The sequence below is a fragment of the Trachinotus anak genome, unplaced genomic scaffold (genome assembly GCF_046630095.1).
Source record: "Trachinotus anak isolate AG129_WGS33_773 ecotype Australia unplaced genomic scaffold, CSIRO_AGI_Tana_v1 ptg000002l, whole genome shotgun sequence".
Classification (NCBI taxonomy): Eukaryota; Metazoa; Chordata; class Actinopteri; order Carangiformes; family Carangidae; genus Trachinotus; species Trachinotus anak.
In genome coordinates, this window is record NW_027273853.1 from 9,587,749 (window position 1) to 9,604,899 (window position 17,151).

Below are 17,151 nucleotides of genomic sequence, written 5' to 3' on the forward strand. Positions count from 1 at the left end.
TTTTAGCCATCTGTTCTTATAAACTGGCAAATGCACATACATACACTGTTAATTTAAGTATACTAAGCTGTTAGAGCTTTATAAATATGGACACAGCATTCAGTGCAAGATTTATAACAATTTATTTCTTATAAAAACGGCCTCAAATTAAAAGAGAGCAAATAAATATAGAAATATACGGTAATTGTTTCTATAAATGAATGAAGCACAGCATTTTGGGTGTTTAAGTGTTCACCAAAACCTTTTTTGCATTATTCTCTTGCATATATATTTTTTTGCATATTTCCTAAAAGCAGCACATCAAAATACAACTAAAACGACAACACTATATTCTTAAAGATATGTCCTTTGTCTACTGGCTTAATCCTTTGAGGGGAAAAAAAGTAGTACTACTAAGCTACTGCCATGACACAAGTCTAACAATTAGCTAAAGGTACTCAAGCAGTGGAAATTTAGGTCAGAGAAATATTGCATAATTGCTATCAGTCTGAAGAGGTTTGTTGTCTCTGAGCTGTCATGCTCCTCCCGGTTCGCCTCGAGTTCTGGCGCATGCTTAGTAGTCATCTCCCCGGCTCACTACCTCCTTGCAGGTGGGCCTGAGTAGGATGGTGTGCTCGTACTGGGCGGTGTAGCTGCCCTTGATGTCGCAGAGAGGTGGGTACGGGTCTATGATGCCAAGGTCACACAGATTCTTCAACGCCATCAGGTACTTGCTCTCGCCCAGGCGGTCCAGCCAGCGGCGGCAGAACGCCAAGGTGCCAAAGTTCTCATTGATCACATTCAGCAGATGTTTAGCCCTCGGAAGTCTGCAGCACAGTAACAACATAAGAGTCAGAAGTGAGCGAAACATAACCATGCAAAGCGCAGATGCAACCTAAATAAGCGATCAACCTATAAATCATTTTCAGACTGAATATTTTGAATTTCAACACAGGGATGAGATGAAAACAGCGACCTTATTGGCACGTGTCCAACATTGAAGTTTTTCATGTAATGTGAGCACTCCATGTCATCGTGGACCGCACCTCTTCCCGTGCTGCCAAATGTCTCAATGGCATAAGCTTCACCTTCCTGCGAGGCAGCGAAAAAAAAGAGACGGGGACACTTTCACTTTGTTGCTGACATGAAATGTAGAAATTGTCTTATAAGTATTTTATAGTTTGTTAAAAGTCACCAGTCTCACTGTATTTACAGCAGCTACCCATTCATGCACCGCTGAATGGGTATGACATTAGTGAAAAGGACAAAAAGACTCCAGGGGGCACAGAGTGTAAATTTAACAAAAACCTCAAGTTGTCAATGGCTGACATTTTCATGTGTAGTCTATTAAGGACGGTAGCGTCCTTTCTGGAGCAGCGCCTCCTGTGAGTTGATTGGCTGGGTTTCATTGGCGTTTTGTGTCTCTATCAGCGTGTGGCTGTTGTTAGAGTCCCTGTGGTATTAGCTGATAAGACTGCGACACCCTCTCTCACTGCACCGATAATCAGTCAAAGTGCTAGCAGCCCCGTGGCACGCCCAGCTGCCACTCCAGTTGTGCTCTCTCTGATCACAAAAAGAAGGTAACGTCCCTGTTACACCAACACACTTCAGCTAAAGATACAATCCGCAAAGCTGCCACATCAGCACCCCCCCCCCCCACACACACACACACAATCACCCCACCCCCCTCTCCTGGAACCATCAGGTAAAAAGCTTGACGCAGCAACTTGCCAATTAAAATGCTCAGTTCTATCCAAATACAGTCATGTACTGCAGCTGTGTGGGTGTGCGCCAGGCATGGGTCTCAGTGTGGGCCAGGGAAATGTAAGATAGTGCAAAGCCATGTCTCTCCTTGGTGAGGCACGGGCCTGTTAATGAACTCTGGATGCCCACATTTCAGCGCTGTTGCAGCGAAATGAGGGGCTGGAGTTTTAACACGTGTTGCTACTCGATGCGGCTGGTAATTCCATTAAAGGTGTAATTAAAGTGCTGACGAGGGTGACTAAGAAGCTGTTAGAGCAGTGAATTGGAACATTTCTCCACACCCCATCGTAACCCTAACCAGCCGCATGTTCTTCCAATTACACTTAAGAATTAAAAAGGGTTTATTTATATGCAAGGTCAAGCAGCTAAGGAAGGTTTAATTTCAGACACTTCAGTAAAAAGGCTGCAGTCCTGCTTCGTGCTCCAGAATCTAGCCACTTCCACTTGTCTCAGATGAAATAACCATTTAAATTTGAATAAAGTAAAGTTGTGTTCATTGGTGGACAAACCTCCATCCTTGTGGCCTCTCCGCCTTTAACAATAGGGACTGTCTTCCCTGAGTGTATCCTGTACTGTCCAATAGAGTGGCCATTGAGATTCCTGATTGGCTTCACTGTAAAGAGAACACGCACACAGAGGTTTAACGAACAGGAAGCAGCACCGAACCAGTGCATGAAGAAAATGTGATAAATGGCCTCATTTTACCTTGATATGTTTTCCCATCTATCTCCACTTCATAAGACTCCATGACCTCCTGAATGGTCTCACCGACGTCGCAGAGGCGCACGTCGATTCCTGCAAACTGGGACGGAGAGGAGTTATACACACACATCAGTAAATAACACTACATTCCTCATGCACACAAAGTACATAGTAAGAAATATTTGTCTCCCCCTTTTGTGATGTGTCTCATTTAGAAGCACAGCTGAATATAGACACTCTTGAGTGAGCACCAAGGAACAAATCAGGAACTAACTGCTGATAAATCAATAGTAATTCCTGAATAACTCTAAAGTGAAGACCATATAATACATCATATGAGGTTACTTAGATACTGTGTTAATGAACTACTATATAATACTGAGAGCCCAGCTAAGTGTGAACTGACCGCTTTTATGAATGAAACCAGGTTATAAGTAGCACAAACCAATAACCAATCATGTCCTCTCTTTGTATATTGATATTTGTTGCAATGTGCTTAGCTCCTGATTATTTGAGTCACCATATATTTCTTCTACTTTACTATTTCTATATGTAGTGTATATTTAACCTGATACTTGTTTTTCATGCTCTGTATTGTAGATGCTCAAAATGTGTATAAATACCTTAGTTTTTGAAGTATTTTATCAAGAGCGTACAAGAGGATCCACTGAGATTTATAACACAAGTTCTCATTTCTCTGTACTTCATGCCATTGAATGGCTGTATTTGTGCACATATTGAGTACATCTGAGGTTATCTCTGCTGTATCTATTACTTATACTATGCATCTGTTCTTGCTGCTGTGACACCTCGATGTTCCTGGGTGGGAACACGTCACAGTCGATCTTATCAATAATTACTCCCTCATTCTGTACATATTCGTTACTAATTGCATGTCGCCTCATATAAAGTTGTACTTCATGCTAGTAGGACTCCACCCTCACCACACGATGACCCTACCATACCATTTTTGTGCTGCATTTTTGTTGGGAATCACCCATTAGAACCCGACAGAACTAAATTCTCAGAAATCATTTTAGCCATCATGTTAATTTATAGGTTCAATTATAATACATAGCAACCTGCATATGAATATTCACGTAAGTGTGCTCTGAGTACTTGTATAATGTTTCTCAAGATTCTCATTTCTTCAGGAGTTTGTGTTTCATAATGTCAAGTGTGACCAGCGGTGCAGAGAAGCATCATGCAAGAGAGACAGAGCCGCGTTACCCTGATGCCGGTGTTTGTTGCATCTCTCACAGCCTCCAGCAGCCCGTCATACTTCGGATTAAAAGTGACAGTGAAGGCACAGTCTATTATTCGACCTGAAAGACCAAACAGTTTGATTATTCATCACAGTTGTTATGAGGTGATCATTTTTGCAGAAATATTCAGCACATATTAATCAAGAAGAGGTGGAAGTTAATTAACTTATGAGAACAGTTTATTCCAGGCACTAAGAAATATAATTCAATCATTATTTTACCGTTTCGCAATAAATGCCAAGTGTGAAATGGCACAGCACAACTCCAAAAGCTCTTAAAAAAGTTATGTGAGCTCTCACCGTTGATGTGCGTTCCAAAGTCAATTTTGCAGACGTCGTCGTAGCGCAGCACGGTGGGGTCTCCTGCGTTGGGGGTGTAGTGGGCAGCACAGTGGTTGATGGAGCAGCCGGTGGGGAAGGCCAGGCCGGCCTTTAGCCCATCCTCTTTGATGAGCCTCCTGGAGCAGTCCTCTAGCTTCTCACTGCCAGAAACAGACAGCAACACAAAGGGACAGCGGATGACAGGAACAATGAGACTGTTGTCAGAACAGATAAAGCACCAAGAAGAGTTTGAACCCACACAGCAGCTCTCCTGCTTTCTGTGACCATTTTAAAATAGTTTCCTTCAGGATAGGACCTGAAATCATATCAATATCAGTCCAGAATCAGTATAAGGAGCCAAGATTAAAGCCATTAAAAAGGACCTCAAGGACAACATTTCAATGCATGTCTCACCAGATGTCAATCATGGCCATCCCTGGTTTGATCCAGCTCCTCACATAGGAGCGGACTTGTCGGTGTGCCTCGGCCGCCTGCCTGAAATCACTCCACATCTCCTCATTGGCCCTGTCCAGCGCCCGCTTCTCTTCGCTGGTGGTCCGCCACGCTGCAGTGCGCCTGGCGTGGGGTAGACAGACACACCACAGGGAGGACGCACTCATTATTATCTCATTATACAAATCTTTATAATGAGGATACGACACAGCCTTGTAGGAACTCTGCGCAGGTGAAAGTAGCGTTTTAACTCTAATTCAACCAAACTACTCCTGAACAGGAAATGAAACTACACACTAAATGTTGCACCTCATGATGGCGTCCGATATGAAATACAGAACGGAAGCAGAGAGAGCTAAATAAATGCAATGCATGTCACACAGTGGACGACGATGTAGAGGTCACACACCCGTCTTTTGATGGGGGATATTCACATTCCTCTCCCTTTGGAAAGTCTCCGTTGGGATACAGCTCACAAATAGGGACTGAGGGAGGGTCAGTCTGTCCCTTCACTGTGGCCCAGATAGAGAGAAGGAGAAGCAGAGGAGCAGCAGGAGAGAGGAAAGAAAACACGAGTTATCCTTCCTACGTTCATGACATCGATATTTTAACTCGGCTAAAGAAGAATTGTTCAGTTCCTGACTTACAGGTCTAATTGAGTGAGCTACCCAAGAGTAAAAGGAACCCATTGAACTGTATTACCAGAAAAATCTATGCCAGTATAAAGGCACTTGTATTATACAGCGGGACGTAATATATAATATATGTAGCACATTTTTTAGCATCACTTGCTCTCAGTTCCAACTGTAACAGTGGCTTTACTCAGCTTTCACTGCATTTGTGTGTTAATGTGGAATCTGTTGTTGCTAATTTTGTCCAACCTGCTCGTCGTGTAAGGTCCTGTAGCGGTTTGTCCTACAACTCCTGTGTCAGTGCTGCATCGTGCAACTCGCATGACACTAATTAACCAAGTCAAACTGCTTATGTGCACCTGTTGTATTCACCGAAGGATTTAATTCATTCTGATGCAGCGGATTCAGGACGTAGGGTGTACTTGTGCTGTAACAGGGTTCTCACAGAGCTATCTGATCAATTCAAGAAAACGTGACAATGAAAACTGTGATATGAACAGCAGTTTCTATTTGAGTCAGAAGAGCCAAAGAGTAATTTGCTGTAACCTGTAGAGATACAGTTTGCTGCGCTAAGGAAAAAATGGCTTACATCCTTTCTTCTTTTTCTTCTTCTTCTTCTTTTTTCCAGCTGAGTTCTCTCCCTCATCGCCATCTGTTGAAAGCATCATTAGTTTCAATACAGTCTGTAAAGTGAGAAATATTGACAGGGGCTTGGGCACGATTCCCAGTGTGCTACTGAAAATCAGATATCTCATTGCAGATATGACCAGCTGCATTTCACTGTGCACTTTCAGGGAGTTAAAGTTCAGCACAATCACCACTGCAGATGATGATGATGATGATGATGATGGTGGTGGTGGTGGTGCTGGTGGTGATGAGTTACCTTCTTCTCCATCCTCCTCCCTCTCTTTGTCCTCCAGTGTTTGCAGCTCCAACTGTTTTGTCACATCACCAACACCTCCAGCTTCTCCACCCCCATCAGCCTCATTTGTCCCTGCTGCAAAGTCACACACTGTTTGTGCATGCATGTGCAGGTGAACACGCACGTGTATACCAGTGGCGTGCATGCACATGCACGGCAAGCACGCACACACGCACACACACACACACACACACACGTGCACACACACGTGCACACACACGCACACACACACAGAGTGAGTAAATTATTTGTGGTTCAGAGTCATTTCAAGAAAGTGCATCCACTACGATCTCAACTTGGCAGGGTCTGTGCATAAATTCTTTCAATACCTTGGGAGTCAATATCCTCAAGGGCATATGTACCTTGCAGCATTATGACATTTAGCCCTTCAAACACAGTGCTGTGTGGACCACACTTGACTTAGGGCAGGTTCAACAACTCAGGCTTTTTGGGGATTTTATATTTCCCCTCTTTGAGGCAGTAAAGCTGCAATGATCATCATTGCTTTTTGCATAAGAGTGGCTGTCATCTTATTGCACTAAAACTGTGGATACTTCTATTACATAATTTCATGCAGCTTAGGGGGATTTATAGGATAGAACATATTTAATCTGGAGTAAAAAATGAAATGCTATTCCAGCCACATCGTCAAACGAATTCTTTCAATCTGTTTTGATGGTAAATTCCGTTTCTCAGAGATTGTCCCGTTTCCAGATGAGCGCCCTCAGCTCCAGGAGCAGTCTCTCAGAGTTGGGACAGCTGGACAGAAATACCATCTGACAGGTTGAAAAGTCTCCCGTCCCGCATATTTGAAGCTTTTGCTCAGTATCGAGTGGCACAGGAGGAGATCATTTTGCGCTATTTTCTCATCGATTCTCTCACCGCAAAGTGATGCCTCTTACCTGGTGCGGTGGTCTTGCTCCTCTTCTTCTTTCTTCTCCTTTTCTTTACTGATTCTGGCGCATCTGCTTCGTCTCTTTCCTCGGTCAAGTCGTCCCCATTGAGAAGTTGAGGCTCCACTTCGTGCTGTAGCTGTAGCTCCGCCATGATCAGCGACTGAGAGATGAAGTGACGCATAAGCTGCTGAGAGCCTCCAGTGGTCAAAGCAGAAAAGTGTGCTGGAGGCAGCTGAGCCAATAATGAGCCATTAGACTATCTCCGTGCAACAACTTGACCCGAATAGAGGGAAGACGATCCTCCTCTGTTCCCGAGGAGCTAAAAAACTTTCATTTATCATCAGATTTTTTTTTATTTTTTTTTTTTCTCGGTAGGGAAAATTACATTCAGGAACAAACGGTACTAGGAGGGCAACACAACCCCTGTGTATTCCGCAGAGGCCGAAATGCTTGCTTATGTGACCATCTCGTCCTGATGCATGACCCGTGTGGAGCTGCACCGCATGCACGCCGGAACCATCCTTTTCTCCGAGTTTCAGGTTACCTGGCTGTGCGCACCTGTGAATGCGGCTCCTCAGTGAGACTTGCGTGTCACTTCTCCTGAGGGTTCGCGATGCCGGGCGATCGACACCTTATCTGTGACTGTGAGCGCTGCTTTGTTTTGTCACAGATCGCAGCCTCGCCTGTCGGTGCGAAGCCCGGAATCGATCATCGATGGTGCGTAACGCCAGTGTTTGGAGACGGGCGTGGAAGTGTGTAACCAGGCAACAGGCCCGGCACACGGAGCGCACAAACAGGCGCATCCACACAAGTGAAAGGTGCATTTTTGAGGCACTTCACTGGTGTTTTGTTGGTGTTATTTTGTTGCGTAAGCGCGTATCCTGCGTTTTCCTGAGAAATAATGACTTCTTCTGGTCCGCTGGCAGAATACAGAACAGGGCCTTTGTATTTCTTTGACCAGGTGGGCTAATGATTCAATTTGCTGACTGTAGCTTAAACGAAGCTGCGAGGAAAATTAACTATTTAATTCACCTCTGTGCAGCCGACAAGACGAAACCGAGTTAAAGGGACACGAAGCAACATTTTGCATTTTAATGCGGCATGTGAAGGCGCGCAGCTGGAGGACACCATACAGAGGTCATTTGTATCTCGTTGCTAGATGTATTTACAGTTTGTCTCTGGTGCACGTCTCTAATAATTTCCCCCATTTTATGCAACAGTAGTCGGGAGAATGACAACAAAGCAAGCGACGAGCTCAGTGAGAGGCTGTCAGGTGAACCATGCGGGGCCGGTAAACCTGATACCTCATCTGCTGTCGCCGCCGCACTGATGGAGGACCACAGCCCGCTGGACGCGTACAGGAGGGCAGCCCCTCAGCTTCTGCACCAACTGGCCCGTCTTCTGTCACTACACAAGTGGACTGAGGCGGGCTGCATCCCTCACGGGGTTGTGAATCTCCTGAATTACTCCTGGCAGGATGTGACCGCAGGGGCGGTGCGCCCGAAAAGTCCGGAGCGCCCTCTCAAACGCCGGAGGTCCAAAGGTTCCTGGAAGTTGGGCGAAACTTCTCGCCAGGTGTCCGCCAATGGCGCAAGGGAGGCGGGAGAGAGAAGCCCGTGTGTTGGGAGAGGTCCAGGTGCCTCAGAGAGGAAGCCACAAGTTAGCTCAAACCCACGCGTGAAAAAGCGCAAACAAAACAACAGTGGAGGTAAATGAATCCCCAGGTCACATTTGTATGGAAGCCCACTAATGCCAGGAAAAAAAAATACTAGACCCAATGTTACCAGTAGATAATAGTATCTTTTTCCTTTAACTTTGAGTTAGCCTGCTGACTCAACATTTTTAGGTACTATCACATAGCTGTGGCCATCTCATAATTCTCAATTATCATGAGAAATTTTTACTATCATGCCTGCCTTTTCATTTCCCCCCATACTGATGGCAGTGGGCTTACTCACTTCTCAGACCACATGCTGTATAGTAGCCGAAGTAATGGTTTTATTTATAGTCAGTCTATAGACTGGAGAATAAGAAATCACTACTAACAGCAGCTGGACGGAAATCAATTTGTTAATAACTTATTAACAACTGCAGACTTCATAGGTTATAAGAAAATGACAAACTCTTTAATGATTTGCCTACACATATAAATTCAGATTTAATTGATTATAGTTTCTCACTTTATAAGTCAACAGTTCTACACATCGAAATGTTGGCATGTCTATAACGTACAGTTCTTCCACTGCAATATTTTAGAAAGTGAAAACATTTTTGTTTATTAAGTTATTTGACCAGAAAGAGCTAAAGACCAAGACAAAGCCAGTTTCGCTACAACAGAATAAACACCAGCCAAAGAGCTTTTCCACAACCTGGCAGCTCAAAAATTGATTTTAGACGAGCTTAATACCAGTCTATAAATGATGAATTAATGTTTTATTAACCACTAATTGAGCCCTTAGTTACAACACACACTCTCTATAAGGTATGCTTTAACAGGTATGCTTTAACATGGAAAACAAGCAATAAAGCGGGAAAGGCAGCACAGTCTGACCAATGCCACTGCACCATTCTCAAGTGAAAATGCTCCTCTATAAGTCAGAGTTAATGCAGGTAAGAGACAATAACAGTGAGAGTGACAGGAGTGAAAACCCGTTAAGTAATTTCTCATGACCTTCTAAGACTGAAGTCGAGGACATCTTTGGTTGCACGCCTGTGGAAGTGAGAGGATTTGTTTACCAGTTTGGACAAGGCAGCTGATGGCTGCGCACAGATGTACTGCTGTTTGTTAATCAGTTACAGGGCTATTGAGTTACATTATTAAAGCTTCCTGATGTCCCTGGTAGCAGCGTATACTGTATATGTCCAGAATTGTCCGTACAAATGTAATAAAATGGTGAATGTAAGATCTCAAGTTACATATTGATTAAGTTTCATATTCTCACTCCTCAACAGCTCGCAACTCCTCAACCGTCACTTTCTCCATCTCATCCAGCAGCTGTAAAGACCAAGGTATGACAGGGAGCTGCAGCGTTGTGTTGATGTTGGCTGATGTGACTCTGGTTGACTGTGTTACTGCTGTGCCTCTGCTGCCTCAGCTGGATGTGACTTGTGTCCAGGTTGGATCGTTCAGCCAAAGCAGCCCTCCTATGATGAGCCTCAGCGGATCAGTTTGTGTCAGTGGGTGGTGAAGCGACTACAGGCGGCAAGAACACATGAGTGCGTCGTTAACCTGCACAGCTGCATTTATAACATTTATAGCATTTATAATAGTGTGTTAATGTGGTGTTGCATTCCAAAATTGCATATTTGATAATCAGATTTTTCTAGTAAAGGCAGGGGTCAGTTTATTGATCCGTCCACTGCTTTGTTCCAGACAGAAATATCTCAACTACTACTGGATACACGCTTCCAGATTTCTTTTCCTGGACCAAGAATCCTACAGACTTTGATCATCCCCTGATAATTACTGTAGCACCACCATGAGGTTAACAATAGAGGATCTGATATGTCTCAACACACATTCATGTCCCCACTGTGTGTGAATTGTAATAATACATGTTGCACCCTCATACCTCATACCAAATACCTGCAAGACATCCCCACCAGTCTTAGCCGTACTCTGTGTTTAGGGCTAATTAGTAAATGTAATCATGCTAACATGGTACACTGAGTCGTATAAAGTATGATTTTAGCAAGCAGCGTGGACTCTTAGGGTTGTTTTCAGTTTAATGTCTCATTTAAGTTAATATCTCAGTTTTGTGTGGTGCTGTTTTTTATTTCGAACATGAGAACTAACAAATCCTTGCTGAATTTTACATTTGGTCTTTAGCTATGTAAAATCATGTTTACTTTTGCAGTGTAAGTCCACAAAAATGCTGAGTCTGATTCTGTAGCTTGAGAGATCAGTTTTTTTTAAGCATAAAAAATGACTTCATCTTCACATAGAAAACTGCAAACAGCTGGACAGAACCTGAACAAGCCACTCATGCTCCGTCACTACGGAGAAGCAAGGGCAAAGCTGAAGGACGGCAGAGCCAGGAGAAAGGCTCAGCCTGCCACTTTAGTTAACGGGATACCCCAGATACCAGAAGTGAAGCAGCGGGATCCAGCACGGCAGAAACTACACTACAGGATCAACGACGGCTCCTCATTCATATAGTATCCTTCTCTCACCATGTTTATTCATAACTATTTTGATTCTAGCAGTTGTCCAAGAAGCTAATGCAGTGTAGGGCATATGGCAAATGTGTCACTGCAGCTGACTTCTTGACCCTTGACCCTGCCCTCTCAGCTACCCGTCTGGTTGTATGGCAGTATGCCAGAGCCACTCAGGTCTGTCCTGTGGAGGCTTCTATACCAACGTGTTCAGTGACAGTGAGTGTCCCGTTATCCTGGCGACTATCACGGCGTTTGGCCACGGGGCTGTTACACACCCTCTCAGGTGAGTTCAATCCTAATATTTGAGAATGTCTGAATAAATTAAAGGTGCACTCTACTGATTTTACAGTTCACTAAGTTTACCATTTACCATAGTTTGAAAAAAAAAACAACCCTGATTTACCCATGATTGTTTGAACCTTAGGAGCCTGTTTTTTGGAGCTTGACCCATATTAGGGACAATAAATCATAATAATCTGCTTCTGCTGCTTTGACTTTTAAATTTAAAAAAAAATCTGTCTCTTGTGAGCCCTCAAACTAAATGGAAATACAATGAGATCCCTTGTGTCATAGAACTGATCTTAAAATCCAAATACTACTGTTGGCTTACAAAGCCCTGAATGATTTAGGACTAATCCACATTTCTAATCTGCTGCCCACCACGTATCTGGAACAAACTCCCAGAAAACTTTGGGTTTTTTCCTGTGTGTTCATGTCTTGCACTGTGTTGCATTGTGGTTACAAAATGCTGAATGCCTTGAAGCGGTCTCTCTCTGTAATCATTTATGTGTGATTGCTTGGATGATGTTTGAAATGTAGTTTGTTCTTATACGTTCCTCCAGCTCCTCTATTACAGCAGTGTGGGACCAGGATGGTGGATTCATAAGTGACCACTATGGGAACATAACGAAGGAGTGGAACTGGCAGACTGATCGTGCACTGAAGGAGAAGATTGTTATACAGGTGAACAGGCAGCCACAGAGCCAGGACAGAGAATACTACAACGTCTTCTACCTGTTATATTAAAAGTCTGCATTCACTTTCTTTGTGTTATAAACAAATGAGGCACATCAGCAACAGTCTCAGTATCAAAAAAGATGTGTCCAGACTAGAAAAGGTTAGTCAGAAGGGCTAAAGATCTGTTGTGAACTTGTCATGTGAATGTCACATTTAGGGGAATCATAGTAGAGGGTGTTGGGTGTGATGCACGACCTAATGATGAGCAAACACACAAACTGTGTCTGACAGGATCAAGAGATTCGCATTTCATCATGACTGCTGGGCTGGATTGTTTTAGAACAGGGGTATGCAGGGGGATTTCATTGTGTACATTTTAAAATAATCTGTAAATGTGTCTTTGTATCTCCTACAGTTATCAGATGTGATCTCTGTGATGCTGCTCAGCGGTACCTCTGCCACGCTCAGCTTCAGGTGCAACAACGAAAGTGTTCAACTGCCTCTTTCTGCCCTGTCTAACATTAACCAATCAAAGGAAACGGTGAGGTTATGGTTATTATTTAGTAGACAATAGATAGACAATAGATTTATGATTTAAAAAAAAAAAGCCTAATTGATAATATCTACTCTCCATTAACAGCTGTGTTTGCAGACTGATGTAAAGTTTACCTCTGATGCTGCTCAAGACCTGCTGGCGAGGAAGATTAAATCCCCCGCTGTGGTCCTGGAGAGCAAGAGGAAACTGACACTCACACCCGTAAAACACTTTTTATGATAGTATGATGTTTGAGCATCAATGCTGGCCTGATTTTGAAGTTAGTAATTTATACACAAAGACAAATCAATGGGGGAACAATGCAACACTTGTATAAGAGATTGTGATTGTAATGAGCCTTTACTGTATAGACCATAGAAATGTTTGGTTTTCTCTTATTGTTTGAGCACAGAAAATATTCTTTGCCACATGAATACCTTTGATTCCCTCCTGAGCCTCTACAGGTTCTGCAGATGTCTCCACTGAATCATTTTCTGTAGAACATCTTGCTAAATGGCTTGTGTTGTTCTATGTCATATATTCTACCATGCGAGTAATGATGTATGACGGGTGTCTGTGTGCTCCCGGGAGGTCTACCAGATGGTCAGAGAGACGGAGGGGCTGGAGGAGCCATCAGCACGGTGGAGAAGAGGAGGGTTCGCTGGCAGGGAGCTGAAAAAGCTTCAGCAGAGAGCACGAAACACCCTGGAGGACTGGCTGGATTATTATCGTGCAGTGACTGGTACCTACCAGCTCAGAGTTTGTCTTTCTAGCTTTTCTGAAATATTTAAGATGTGCTCACTCTCCCCAGCTGGGATGAAACTGCCACCAGTGAGTGATGAGTTATTAAAGTATGTAGTGCAAATAAAAGTAACAATGAGCTAATCCGACCTGGTAAGGTTGTTTAGGTAGTTCAGTGTAGCAAAAAGTTACAGTATCACCTCATCTTGCAAACTCGACATTATTGAATAGTTCCATCAGGATCCTGTTCACGGTCAGTCGTGTCACTCGGTGTCCGTGTGCATTTCTGACTGACCTCTTCCTCTCCTTCAGGTATCAAGTGTCCTGACACGGAGCGGATGCCAGCTGCCCCACTGAGGACCAGGCTGAGGAGAGAGGTACAGTCAGCTGCTCTGCCTTCTCTGAACCCACCTGAGTGGGCAGATGCAAAACCGGACCAGCCAGAGGAGTCCGGGAATGAGCTACAGGAGCTGCACAGACACCTGTCAGTGTCAGCAGAAAGACCTGCTGACTCTTCAGCCAGGCTGCCAAGGTGCACACTGCACACCAGTACACAGGACCGCTCCACTGATTTAACATGTCAACGAAGATTTAGTGATCGTGAGAAGAATCACAGAGCTTATGAAAACGTGTATAATGTCCTCGGGTGGAGCCCTGGCAAGTCTGAGAAAATGACCCACGTGATGTCATCAGGGTTATCTCAGTAAGGGCTTGAGGAAAAACATGCATAAGAGAAAAGCTGCCTCACAAACTAGAAGTGTGGAATTGAAAGACATGGGTGTAGTGCTTAACAATTAATTGTTTTCATACTGAAAGCGAGATTTGAAAATTTTGATTTTAATTATAACTTGCACAATTAACTGTGTCTTAACAAGCTGTAATGGGTGGAGGGTTTAGGTTTAGAACTGTTGTTGACAAATTTAATGTACTCAAATCCACTCACTGTGGTCGATTAATGTTGGAGGACCTCATTAACAAGCAATTACATTACATTAGCTTATTTATCCATGTAGAGTTAGTATAAATGTGTGGTTATGATGGGTGTCTGTCTATCATCTAATCTAGCCATTCATCCTCAGAGGTCAGTGATTGATTTTGTAATAATGACGGAGACCCACTGTTTATGGATCAGTTTCAAGTGCTTGAGCTCTGCTACACATTGAACGGATGTATGCTGCATGATGTAGGCTCTAATCGGGGGCCTTTCACTTTTTTAGCCCGATTGTTGTCAGGACACCTAAAAAGCGAGGAAAGGAGGAGCCCCATGTCACACAGATAGGACCTCTGCAAATTCACGGCAACATCAAACTGGAGTAAGAGCTATTTGTATCCTTGACAGGCGCCACAGTTGCAGCTCATTCAAATGTTACTGCAAAGAAAATGACATTTACTGCAGTTTTTAAGAGGCTTATTTATAATGACAACCTCCCTATCACCACTGCCAGGTCAGTGATTATTCCAAACAGACCAGAGTCGCAGCCTCCTGCTGTCAACCGCTGTCCAGCCCCGTCGTCATTCACCCCCTCCGTCCCCCTCACAGTGTGCCCTGTGCTGCTGCGAGCTGCCCTGCTGGGGGAGGGGAGGCGGAGGCGGTGCTGCTGCTGCAGTGTGACACTGATGCCAGTGGTGACGGACCTGGAGTACGATACCTTTGTGATGGGCCAGCCTCCGCACAGTCAACAGATCCTGGTGGTGTGTGTGACTCTGCCACGCCAGCCTGTCAGCAACACGCACGCAGTGCCCGACCAGGACGCGCTGGAGCAGCTTTACAGGAGGAGGAATAAGCACAGAACCATGCCATGTACTCAGGTGTGAATGCAAAAATACAAAATGACAAGAACACTTTGCAATGCAATAAGAAACACATTTTTCTTATTTTGTTCAGCTGTTATATGAGATATATTTACAGATTTATCCGGTCTTTGATAACACAGTGTGTGCATATCTTGTTTGTTGCATAACTGTAGTTAAAATAACATTCAGCTTATTCAGCAAGTGTGCAGATATTTCCTTGATACTGATGCACATTTTGCAAGGATAACACAGCATTGTATATGCTACAGAACAAATTGAAAAAAAAAGGATGACAGCAGGCTATTATACTGTATATTTCCTGAGACTCAGTAACAGTAACAGTTAGTTGTTTTTTTTTTTCTATCCAGTGCCAGATGGATTCATTTCGCCTGGTGAGGTATGAGATGTCAACAGAGAAGCCGAGCTGTGGATCTGAGAACATCCTGCTGCAGCACCGACACAACGCTGCTCCTGGGATGGTTCTGGTCAGTACACCCACTGCAGGCTTGGCCCGACCTGCAGGCTCTGCTCAGTACATGTTTTCACGGCTGCCACTGGGAGGCAGCAGCAGTGCTTGTCTGAAGCAGAGGAGGTGCTGGCAGTGGGGGGATGGGGTGAGGAGTAAGGTGCTGCCCTCTTCAAGAGACATTTATTATAGAAGAGCTGTGAGCTGACAGCAGTGAGGGATGACAGTTCTTAATTACAAAAGGGAGCTTTAATTTTTAGCCTAAAGTCATGACAGCTGCGCCAATGAATTTTGCTGTAAGATGAAAATTCCTCCTTGAGCCCATAAATCAAACAGAAATTTCAAGTATCAGGGACATGGAACAGAGGTTTTTACTCAGAGGCTCAAGGAAGAGCAGCCATTATGACTGACACATATGCACAGACACAGACACTGTAGGTTCCTCTGTTGTGAAATATGAAACTAAAAATACCCACATGACGAGTGAGACCTATGTTGTGAAAATATAAAATTAATGTGATGCAAACCACTTCTCTGTAATCAAAAGAAAAATACACTGACAAAGCCTTTTAAATACGACAGTAAAATTGTGTCATTGTGGTAAAAATAATTTCCTCCAGTTTCACACATGTGATCTGAAGTCTCCTTGTGAATGTGACAGATGTACATCAGGGGGAAGCTGCTGTTTGTGGGCTACATATTCAGTGGTCGCAGCTGCTCAGTCAGGGACCTTCAAAAGCAAATCTCCAGAACCAGGGGAGACTACAGATCAGGTCTGAGCCTCCCGCCAGACTACAAGTTCAGGTACTACTGCACCATCCCCTCTGTGACTCTGATCCACTGTAAGAAACGGGATCATTTCTGTAAGTCACTAATCAGTGATATAGTTAATGTAAAGGGTACAGACTTCAATAATCATCAGTGATATTAGAATTTGTAACCACGAATGAATGAAATAAAAATAATGATCATATAGCACAGGCTATGTGTTTTAATAAAATACAGATGACACGTACAGAAGTTGATTTCATTAAGCTTACTTATTTGACTCTCTCCTGTGCTTTATTTGCAGTGACACAGTGAAGGATCCTACAACCACAGATACAAACAACTCACAACATGCAACATTAAAAGGAGGAGGTGGTGCAACACTGCCTGCTTCAGTGGAAAAGGTCAATGAGAGGTTTGTGACTTAACAGCTGCTGTTTTACAATCCTTTCTAATTCATTGTTCTGGGTGAATAATGGAGCTGAACTGTACCCTGATGATTCAGATTTCTTTTTCCCTGTAATGTGTTTATGTTCTCATAAATCTTAACCTTTGATCTTCACCTTGGCTGTGTTGTTAATTAACACAGATTCTGAGATATCTGATTGAATTATATGGGTAATGTCTTCTCCCTGGACAGGAAAAACAGAGCGGCAGCACTTCACCGACAGAGAGGCTATGGTATCAAACCAAAGAAGGCTCCTGCTTTTCCTCGTGTTCCTGTGATTACACACTGAATGTTCTCCAGTGACAGGATTACCTCTGTATCAGCCTCCAAAGTTACCAGGGTGCACCAGCT

General features: G+C 43.7%; 2 protein-coding genes across 8 annotated transcripts; one reads left to right on the plus strand and one right to left on the minus strand.

Annotated features, from left to right (window-relative positions):
* Nucleotides 1–105: 105 nt before the first annotated feature.
* LOC139631094 (methionine aminopeptidase 2-like) lies at nt 106–7,114 on the minus strand. 2 transcript variants are annotated; one of them, XM_071495066.1, is made up of 11 exons: nt 6,940–7,114; nt 5,999–6,112; nt 5,705–5,767; nt 4,893–4,995; nt 4,445–4,606; nt 4,010–4,191; nt 3,676–3,770; nt 2,449–2,545; nt 2,253–2,356; nt 956–1,071; nt 106–806 (listed from the first exon to the last, which is right to left on the minus strand). In XM_071495066.1, exons 1-11 carry the CDS (start codon nt 7,112–7,114, stop codon nt 554–556), a joined length of 1,464 nt encoding a protein of 487 aa, XP_071351167.1. In that variant the 3' UTR covers nt 106–553. The 2 variants fall into 2 exon arrangements, with proteins under 2 accessions (XP_071351167.1, XP_071351173.1); XM_071495072.1 differs by having other exon boundaries at nt 5,999–6,127; nt 6,940–7,084.
* Nucleotides 7,115–7,636: 522 nt separating this feature from the next.
* Nucleotides 7,637–17,132, plus strand: LOC139631043 (uncharacterized protein C3orf20-like). 6 transcript variants are annotated; one of them, XM_071495004.1, is made up of 18 exons: nt 7,648–7,894; nt 7,976–8,070; nt 8,154–8,641; nt 9,886–9,942; nt 10,029–10,149; nt 10,879–11,091; nt 11,225–11,374; nt 11,934–12,054; nt 12,464–12,589; nt 12,689–12,805; nt 13,184–13,325; nt 13,637–13,856; nt 14,542–14,637; nt 14,770–15,133; nt 15,487–15,603; nt 16,246–16,388; nt 16,657–16,767; nt 16,993–17,132. In XM_071495004.1, exons 1-18 carry the CDS (start codon nt 7,835–7,837, stop codon nt 17,087–17,089), a joined length of 2,838 nt encoding a protein of 945 aa, XP_071351105.1. In that variant the 5' UTR covers nt 7,648–7,834; the 3' UTR covers nt 17,090–17,132. The 6 variants fall into 6 exon arrangements, 5 of the variants coding, with proteins under 5 accessions (XP_071351123.1, XP_071351105.1, XP_071351089.1 ...); XM_071494988.1 differs by having other exon boundaries at nt 7,653–7,894; nt 13,175–13,325; XM_071494996.1 differs by having other exon boundaries at nt 7,653–7,894; nt 8,157–8,641; nt 13,175–13,325.
* Nucleotides 17,133–17,151: the final 19 nt, after the last annotated feature.